We start from the raw sequence: 10,664 nt of genomic DNA, 5'->3' as shown, positions 1-10,664 counted from the left end.
AACATAGCAAAACAACTTGTATTATTTACTGCCAATTTCTTCATATATGCTGAAGTATTTCAAAAAAGAAACCTTTTTTGCACCAATCCCCATATGTGATGCAGTTCTAAGCTTCCTATCAAAAAAAAAAAAAAAAAAGATGCAGTTCTTAGATCATCCAAAAGTCCCAAGTGGTTCACATGTTCCAAAACAAAGATGCGTTGCCAGTTTGGAGCTCATACGAAATCTCAGTAGAATAACATGTTTCAATCATAAGATCAGTCGTTTGACTGGCCTCAGCCAGAGAAAAATCACAGCGCTGCAGTACTCAGCTCATTCGAAATCTCTCAAGGTAACCTGTTCAATCCTAAGAAGCTTTGCAGTTTGGAGCTCAAGCCAAATCTTTCAGTCGGATAATGTACACCAATGCCAGGATCCGTCCTGGAACTGAGCCCATCCAGAGAAAATCTTGAAATGAAAAAGATACTGAATCCCAAAAGCATTCACCTCAACGCTCATAATATCCCATAAATGTAACTCTCCAGTTCCACAGGTACAAAATGTTGTTTCCAGCTGATTCAGAAATACTTGTAACTATCAGCTTAATTACTTGCATCAAGCATCCCCATCACTTTGAATAGAAAGGCATATTCAAAAGCCACTTCCTCACACTGAGCGAACCGACCACCTTCACCAAAATGTCCGCCGTACATATTTGTTTTCAGAATAACTGAATGAGAACAATCGGGACACGCTGTCTCTCGCACTTTAGCCACCCATTTAGCAGCTTCCCAAAATCCAACTCTGTGAACAATTACTCGATGCCATTAGCATATATATGTTACAAGATTTGCGACAACTGTGCTTGCATGCATAATTTACCATGCAAATAAATTATGTAAAACTTATGCATCTGCATTTGACATATTTTATGTCCATTACAAAGGAAAGCCTATTTATAGGGGTGATCTACTTGCCTTGAATCCTGTAATGATGCTGTTACAAACAATGGAGGATAGCAAAATCCTGGAGGAATGTTATCATAAGGAGAATAACTACGGATATACTCAAATTCGGTCTGAATTTGTGGGTCACCGAATTCTTCATGGTCCAGAGTGGTGAGAGGCAAACTTGGATCTAACAAAGTGTTGCAGACATCAAGGAAGGGGACCTGCTACACGAAATAAACATAGAGCCCTCTTACAAACAGTGACAAATGAAGTAATATAAAAATGCAATACATCACGCCAAGGGGAAATCAGACTACAAATGCTAATAATCTCTATCATAGCAATGCTACTATTTTTCTCCATTATATGAATTTCAGGAACGCTAGACAAGTGGCATTTCACTAGCCTAAGCACCTCAAGATGTGAATAGTGAAACACAAGTAAGAATATCAATTTTTTAGAAAAATGAAGTAATGAACGTAGTTCTACTAGAATTGAAATTAAAAAGAAAAGAACAATTAAAGGACAAAGTGAAAAAAAACCTCAAGTCCAAATTCCAATTTTGAAATTAATTTCACACCTCTTTCCGAACTTTCATCCCAACAGTTAAAATGAGCAAAATTGTTATTGGAGAGGGATATTATGAGACACTACAATGACACACTTTTTGTGGGGTATGCGGAGAACAGTTGAGGGACGAATTCTGTAGATAACTTCTCCACATCATGGAGATCATCCCACCAAAATTTTAGCCCATTTGGATGTCTCTAACCTTGCCAAAAGATTGTTGCAAAACTGAAATAATTGTGAACTGTTAGATTTATCCTAGACTAGAACACAAGTTTTGGCAAGGCTAGACGTTTTCAAATGTGCTAACCTTTTGTGAGGATGATCTCCATAATGAGGAGAACATCCTCACGAAAAATCAGCCTCAAACTCCTTTCCTTGTGAGCTCAATACTGCATGTCATTTTTTGGTGTGTCATATTTACCCTCCCCAATATTATTACTCAAATAGATATAACGTTTACCAATAATAGGAGGGAGGAGCTATTTTTGCATAGTAAGACAAGATATTTAAAGGTACAAACAACCGTTGGTAAAGTTTAAGACGAAAAGAATGATGATACACATAGTCCAAGATCTCCTTGTAAACAATTACACTCTCCTTATGACAACAACACTTGAGTACAAACCTTTACCATGACACTTCCAAAAGTTTTGGCTTCACTTCTCACCTTTCCACAATTCGAAATATGCAGAATAATGGTAAAAGCTTACAGGTGGTGGAATATAAGTTTTTTTCCAATAAAAAATATATATTATTGGATATCCAAAAAAAAATCATACAAAGGTAGGACAAGAGCGTTTCAAGTTGCACAAAAACAACCTCAAAAAATACTGTACAAGCTATCAATCAAGAATCTCTATACAAAATTTCACCCTGCCACTAAGTGCTAAAAAAAAATGCTTCTCAAATATCACGAATACTTTGCCACCAAAAGTAGAGAAGGCCCCCTTTATGGTGAATTGGTGATAATGACCTTATGGAAATCCACTGCTTTGCCCTCAAAATGCCATCTGTTACATTGCTTCAAAACCAATAAAGGCCCTTTGTGGTGGAATAAATGTGTTTACTATTTGTGGCTAGAGGACACAATATTACCAAGCACTGCACAAGGAGATGAATACACAACTCACCTAATAAGGTTGATGGGTTCGATATGTGTGCTTTTGGTAGACTTAAATTCAAACCTGAGTAATACTTTCATATATGAAGACGATATAAAAAACAGTTCATATATATACAAAAAATGGAAAGTTGTAGAACAAAAATAGATTGGATGAAAAACAAAAGAGGTAAAACATAAGTAGAGGTAACCTTCAAAATGGCAGCAGAAAATATATGTGGATACATATTTATTGCTGCCCCAACAAGAAGACCACCAGCACTATAGCCAACAGCACAGAGACGATCCTTGTGCACATAATCTTCATTAATCAGGTATTTGGCACAAGCAACAAAATCATGTACTGAATTTAGCTTATGGAAAGCAGTTCCAGCTTCATGCCACGAAGGACTCCCACCACCACCGCCCCTGCTCAAAGTCTCTGATTATGAATAATGAAATCCAATAATATCATGTGGCAAGGGAACTCTAAGTTCTGCTTAACAAACTTTGATATTTTTTTTCCAACTAATAATCACATGCTAAATGCAAATAAAAGAGTAAAACCAGAAAACTGTCCTTTACCAAAGTATAAAGGATTTATGTGCACAATATAAGTAAACAATATCTATTTGCTGGCTGATTTTTATATGGAAATGATACTAGCATAACCATGGTTTGTTACTAGTACATTACTACCACCTGAACCCAAAAACTGTATATGGCGTTAAGCATAACAAGGAATGTGAAATGTAACTCAAGATTTTTTTTTTTTTTTTTTTTCTCCCTGCCGATGTCAATTTTCTATCTTTTGATGCCTGGAGAATACAGAGGAAAGCAAACAAATCCAAACTGACATATCATTTGGGATGTCAAAATCAAGATTAATGAGTCATTATCATTGTCGGAGTACATACAACCGGTAAAAAAAAAAAATAAATAAAAAGTCATCGGAGTACCTAGACTCGTCAGACAACGCAATCATCATTGCATGTAAATCTCATATTCTGCAATCAAAGTAAAGCCTCCTGTAACGTGATAACACTACTAAAAATTCAAATTTTTTATAGGCTGGAAGTTTTCCTAGAATAAGGTCTCACGTTTTCACAATTTCTAAAACACAAAATGCTTGGCAAAACTCAGTTCGATCAAGCCAGATCATCCACTTAAAGCAACACTTATTTCTTTCAGGTCCTATAGGACCAAACGCCTAGATACATTTGAGGCCTTTATGCCGTTTACGGCTATACCACTAGAATCATGATAAAGGTATGAAATAGCAATGATAGAGTTTGGAAGGACCATTCCAACACGACTTATGGCTTTGTACTCAAAATCAACTTATGGCTTTGGAACTAGTTTTCTAACATTCACAGAGAAGATAGGAGTTGCAATGGATGACTTACAGCAATGGATAGATAGAGCAATACAATGATTATTTATACTATACCTCACATCAGCAAATGCCACCATCCAACCACGATCAAGCAAACTTAGACGATCTGCAGACCAACTTTTATCTAGACATTCCCCATAAGCACCATAGCCTAGTAGAATCCCTGGAGACTGACCCTTCTGCTTGGTTTCCCGAGAATACAAAATGGTCAAAGGTATGGAGACTCCATCCTCGGATACAACTTCTCTCCTTTCACAAGAGAATGCGCCAGAAAGATCCTTCCATCTCTGGTCCATTTTGACAAGTTTCATATCCTGTTCATTGTTGGTTGGTGTGACCAAAAGCTTCTCCCCATCCGCACCATAAGATAAAAGGCTTGATCCGCATCTGTTGGAGAACCCCACTACCTCTTCTTGCTGGACAATGGAAAATTGTTGCTTCGACATATCATAGTCAGCAATAATATCAGGCATCTGCAGTGATTAAAAAACTAAAGCCAGTTTCAGATGCAGTTATTTGGGCAAGGAGTTTCCTCCAGGATTATGCATTTGTATAACATACCACTGGAGATGAAAGCACTGCTCGGAAAACAGAAGTCATGAAGTCATGGTTAGATCCAGGAGCAACTCTGCACAAGTTTGAGGGCAGTGGGAAAAACCAAGAACTGAGATCGTCAATCTTTAGCTCGTGCTGCAAAACAATTTGAGACAGTGATCAGTTAATAACGCACCCAAGTAGTGATCAATTGATTCAAGACCCATTCAATCAAACTATGATCAATTATAAGCAAGAAGAGCACTCTGTGGGTTGAGTGGGTTCAGAAAAACTCGATCAGAGGAAGGAACATATGGAAGATCAATATACCAAATAACTGTTCATGGAGCTGGTGCAATATTTTAAAAGATGGACCAAGAGCTAAAGGGATTGCGCTGCACTTGATTGGGAATGGTCAAGACACGAAACTATGGAGTGACCCATGGCATCCGAGTGGTATATTACAAGACAAGCCACCCACTGTGTTCAGATATGATTCAGTATGCAATAGAAATAGTAAAGTGGCTTGTCTCATAGAGGATGGGCAATGGCAGATACCGCATATGTTCAGAATACATTGTGCTGAACTGGTCCAAGATATCGAACAGGAAGTCAAACTGCATGAGGGGAATGATGAAGGTCTGCGTCAGTGGAGGGAAACTATACTATGAGAGATACTTATGAAGAATTAAGACAGGAAGAACAACAGGTGAGTTGGCATGGGATGGTATGGTTTACCAATAGAATTCCAAGGTATTCGTTTATCAGTTGGTTGGGCATGAAAGATGGGTTAAAGACATTGCAGCGTATGAAAGAGTGGAATGTTGTGTCATCTGATACTTGCATATTGTGCAACACAGGTGTGGAAACAGAAGAGCACCTGTTCTTCTCATGTAGATATGCATGTAAGGTGTGGGACGAATTGTTGAGGAGAGTAGGATATAACAAAACTCAAGAGCAGACTTGGCAGGAGGAACTCAATTGGATTCTCAACAAAACCGAGGGGAAGGGTGGATATCAAGATGCACTGAAACTCATACTAACAGGCTTCATATATTGGGTCTAGACAGAACGAAATGCGAGGATTTTTTAGCACAAAACAAGAAGTGAACAACAGCTAGTGGAAACGATTTTCAGAGAAGTAAAGGTAAAGATACATGCAGTAGATTATCAAATGGAGGCAGGGCCAGAGAAAACACAATTCGAACAGATATGGAATAGAAGGGTGGGCATAATGGAACACAAAACTTTGAAGTGTAAGTGGAAGAAGGCAGCACCAGGGAATTATGTACTGAATACTGATGGCAGTGTGCAAGGAGTGAGAGGGCAGTGGGGAGCAGTTATCAGAGATGGTGAAGGGGTAATAATGGCAGCAGCTCATGGGGTCTCGGATCATCACAGTATAGCATTGGTTGAGTTACAAGCTTTAGAGCAAGGCATCAAACTTGCGCTGAAGAATGACATAGCAAGGATAGAAGCCCAAACAGATTCGGAAAATGTGGTGGCCTTCATCAACACAAAGAAGCACCCATGGAGAGCAAACAAACAGACCAAGAGTATACAAGCAATGGAAGCAGAACTGTTGTTTTTCTCTATAGAACATATATATAGAAAAACAAATATGTTAGCTGATGCACTAGCTGCAAATTGTCTGAATGTTAGTTTTCATGAAATTGTACTAAATGCTTTAGTAGAAGATGTAATGAAAATAGCACATGATGATGCTCTAGGGAGAGAGTATGTGAGGAAGTGACTGTAAACAAACTATTCTTTATTATTAATAAGAGGGGTAGGGGACCCCGTTAATAACCTCGCTTGCCAATAAAAAAAAAAAAAAAAAACTATGATCAATTATATGAGTCTCACAATTATTAACTTCAATCTTTGAACATGAAACAACTGGGAGAAGATAGAACCAATGGAAGTTATATCAGAGCAGGTAACGCTGCCTCATTCCATCTCCATTCTAAACCAAACTGGCTAGTTTTCTTTTCTTTTCTCTTTTAATCTATTTCTATTTTGAATAATCCAGTCTACAAAATATTTAGCAAATTCAGGTCTTTATGCTAAATTTAGGATGAGGATTAGGTATGATAAAGATTGACTCGACCAATATGTTATACTTCCACAATTAGTAATTGTTCAGCAGAAACCAAGTGTCTCCCTTAACCTTAACTATGATAATCAACTACGTGCCCTTTATAATCTTTAATTGACAAATGCAAATTCATTAATCAGTCAAATATTTACAAGAGGTTACAATATGGTTCACATAGCAAAAAGCTACAATATGACCAACCAATACCTTTCCTAATTACAATCTCATTTAGCGTACTAATTACACATGAAATATAGTTATATAGATAAGTAACCCTTTCAGGATAGGACTTGCACACACCAAATCAGAAAGTTCCTCTTCGATCCCCTCCATGACCTTGTCAAGTTTTATTTTCCTGTTTAAAGATCCTAGCATTTCTCTCCTTCCACAAAGTCCATATGATGCTGTTGGAAGATGATCCGCTTCCACAAAGTCCATATGCACTTTTGGTTATATTGGTAAACTCTATACAATTTCAATACACTCCAGCAAAACAGTACATGGTACTTCTTAACATTCCTTGGTTATGTATTATCATTCTTAGCGAAACGTTAATAATTACTGCTAAGTCAGTGCTAACCAATTACATGTTACCAGCACACAAGTAAGCCTAATTACATATAAAGTCTTGAAACCTCATGTTTCTAACGTCCATTTTATCCCCATACAACCATAGAACACCTCTTCCAGCTTTCTACAAAGAGGTAGCAGTCAGACGAATTAACAATCATGTGTACTAGTAGTCATAGAATCATTAATCATGTGTAAAACTACATGCTCTGACATAGAAGAGTTTACAGAAAATGGAACGATGACCTAGTAAAAATAGAGAACAAAAGTTAACTAAAACAACCACTTTAATGTTTATATATATCAGAAAAGATGATAATGGTGAATTATGTTGCCTCATAAGTCATAATACATTTTTCTCTTCCAGATGGAGAGTTTGCAACCTTCAACATCAAATCCCTTAGTAATAGCAGAATAATGTAAACGAACAAAGGCTTCACCTTACACTTTCCATCAATAGGTAGATTTATGGAGCAAATCATAGAGGATCCCCTTTTATCAAGGAAGAGCACCAAATGTTTATAAAAAATATCCATATCTTGAAAGCTGAAATCTTGGCCTGGTAGGACAACATTCTGAAACACAAAAGGGGGAAGGGGGTCAACTAACTTTTTCGATCAATAAAACACTGTCGACTGAATAAAAGAATTTCATCCTTTAAACACTTAGCCTTAGCCCTTCGATTTATTATGTGGGTCTTCTAACCAGCATATGATTCTATATATAAGTTTTCCAATTTTGTGATGAAAACGACGCAAATCCTCACATGTTGGTGGTTAAGCTACACACTGGAGAGAAACTCACCTTCCATCTAGCTGGTTGTATATCCTTTACTTCGCATAAAGCAAGATAGTAACTTTTACTGGATATATTAACATTCCCACTCAAAGGAGCATTGGTGAGGATGTAAAAGATACCATCATGATGTTCCAGAAAAAATTCTGTGCCATGCTCACGCTTCCATACTCTCTGCAGCCCATCTGTTGGGTTGTTTGCATCTATTATGTAAACCTGAAACGAAAAAAAAGTGGAAATGAACCTCATTAAGATGCCATTTTCAAGTTTTGATTATATGTCAAACAGGAAATGACAGAGGCAAGTAACCTTCCTCAGATGTAGACCTCGAGTTAGAATAGATAGTTATATACTTGCAATCTTTTGTGCTGGTGATGTCTACACAGAAGGTGGGATCATTTTCAGTAAAAATTGGAACAACATCTGCAACATTTGACTCCACTCTTGTGCAGAGTACCCTGTCAAACCAAAAAATAACTTCATAAATGATTAGAATGATTTAAAAAGATGGGTGCCGAGTAACAGTAACAAACATGCCTGCAAGGACGTTGGGTCTCATCTGAAACCGTATAAAACAATGTTTGGCTGTCCTTGGCCCATGCTAAGCTGACAACTCTATCTACACTTGATTTTGGAAGAGTCGACCCACTCCTAAGGTCTTTAATTTGCAGCATAAACTGCTCATCCCCACTCGTGTCAAGTGTATATGCTAGAAAGTTGTGGTCTGGAGAAACTCGGCATGTTCCAATGTGCACATAACCTGTGACCATGAATATATCCACAAAACACTTAATTTATTTAAAATCACTTTCTATTAGGAAGAAAAGAAAAATGCAAGATGCTATTGTTTATCATCTTCTCAGGAGTATATTAATGAAAAACAGAACAAAAAAAAACTCAAGCTAACATCAGGTCATTAGTTGCATTACCAATATCCAGAATCTTTTATTACTAGTATCTATATCTAAGATTTGTCTAAGCAGTCAAAACCGCGCTTAAGCTTGCCAAGCCTAAGGCACTTAGTGTCTGCTAGGCTCACCACCAGCACACAATTCATAGGTAAAGACAGCATAGAATCTTACATATGCTCTTTGTCAACATATGCTAGAGAACTATGGACCTATGTGGGCCATAGAACTCTCTACCCTCAACAATCTCTTGGGGAAACTCTATTCACATAACGAAAGTAAAGCATAAGATTAAAAGTTGTAAAAAGCTTACCAAATTGTTCAGCAATTTCATTCCAGTCAAGTAATACTTCCTCCCTAGCATATCCTCCTTTTGCATAACTCCAAAGCTTATTGACCCAACCATCATTCCCACTCTCCAATCTCCTACACAAAACAGGATACTCCTTTCCTTGAGGAATATACTGATAATACAACCAAGGGCCCCAACGTTCAGGAGGAGTAGAAACAGTAGCCGGCATTCGACTTTTCATCTCTTCAACTAGTTTCTTTTGTAACTCTACAGTATCATCCATAAAAACTTCAGTGTATACATTTTCTTGGTTTAAATAAGTAATCACGTCTGGGTCATTTTTGTTTGACATCCAATGGTAATGATCATTCCATTTTTTCCCATGAAGAGTAACTTGAAATGGAATTTTCTTGGGTTTTGGAGGTGAGATAGAAGGAGAGACAAAAGGGTTTTTTTTGCAGAGTGAAGAAAAGGGGTTGTGTGGAAATAAATGGGGAGAAATGGGCACAAAAAGTTTGGATTTTGAGAGGGAGAGTTTTTCAAGAAAGAAGAAAGCCATGGAAGTGAGCATGAGTGCAAAAATGAAGCTTTGTAAATGAAGATTAGCCCAATCTAATCGGCTTCAGCCCGATCCAACTTATTGGGCCAGAACAGAAAGGTTGTAGTAACTATATCTTTTGAGGTCGCTGTTCCGAAATTGAGGTATAGTTTCTTGGGTTTTTTTACATACACCCCCAATTGGAGTGCTCATTTGATATAGACCCCTAATTTTTTGGTCACCTGCTCAGTCTTTTACTTCTTGACCAAAGTACCCTTATGAGGTTTTAATATCGAAAATGCCACCAGCTATGGTTATAGTTTTATCACTACGTGGTTACATCTTAATCAATCATCACTTACTGTAGATGTAAAGCAATCTACAGTAGAGAGGCAACATGCACTTCACGTCAAAAATCAAATACGTTTTTTTTTTTTTTTTTTTTTCTCTCAACTCAGTTCATTTGGAGGGAAGAATGTGTAGAGTGGTATTCTCTCACCCACAATAAAGGAGGGGACTTTATGCTCGATCTATTAACTCCAATCGAAGTTTTTTTTTTTGGATTTGTTGTAGTAGAAAGAAAAATGACTATTAACTAATTTAATCAAGCATTTTCAAAGTACCAAAAGGTAAAACTTTTATTGGTTTCATTGTATATTACGTTTGTTTATGAAGAAAGTAAGTCATTTTTTATTTTATTTTTTCAAAAAACTTGTTTTTGTGGCTTAAGGTTTTTTTTTTGGGTACAGATAATGGCTTCTTATCGGTTGATAAGTACGTTAATGGTAAAACCACTAAACTTCTTAACGTTGATGGTCATTGTGTATTTTTTCTCGATTTTGTTAGTTATGTAGCTACCTCGGTGCCACGCCCTTCTGATGCATTTTTAAAGATAGTTTATCTGTTGGGTGGGGTTACAATAACTTGTTCTAGTG

At 37.1% G+C, this 10,664-nt stretch overlaps 1 protein-coding gene across 2 annotated transcripts; it reads right to left on the bottom strand.

Annotated features, from left to right (window-relative positions):
• LOC147475471 (Prolyl oligopeptidase family protein) lies at nucleotides 1–9,769 on the bottom strand. 2 transcript variants are annotated; one of them, XM_086583701.1, is made up of 10 exons: nucleotides 9,213–9,769; nucleotides 8,529–8,751; nucleotides 8,307–8,449; nucleotides 8,001–8,209; nucleotides 7,637–7,771; nucleotides 4,556–4,684; nucleotides 4,049–4,467; nucleotides 2,811–3,027; nucleotides 957–1,153; nucleotides 1–783 (listed from the first exon to the last, which is right to left on the bottom strand). In XM_086583701.1, the coding sequence occupies exons 1-10, from the start codon at nucleotides 9,760–9,762 to the stop codon at nucleotides 582–584; spliced, it is 2,424 nt and encodes an 807-aa protein (XP_086439827.1). In that variant the 5' UTR covers nucleotides 9,763–9,769; the 3' UTR covers nucleotides 1–581. The 2 variants fall into 2 exon arrangements, with proteins under 2 accessions (XP_086439827.1, XP_086439828.1); XM_086583702.1 differs by having other exon boundaries at nucleotides 957–1,150.
• Between the last annotated feature and the right edge of the window lie 895 nt (nucleotides 9,770–10,664).

The sequence above is a fragment of the Coptis chinensis genome, chromosome 9, assembly GCF_015680905.1.
Source record: "Coptis chinensis isolate HL-2020 chromosome 9, ASM1568090v1, whole genome shotgun sequence".
NCBI lineage: Eukaryota > Viridiplantae > Streptophyta > Magnoliopsida > Ranunculales > Ranunculaceae > Coptis > Coptis chinensis.
The sequence above is the reverse complement of the archived record's forward strand: the minus strand, read 5'-3'. Positions and strand labels throughout refer to the sequence as shown.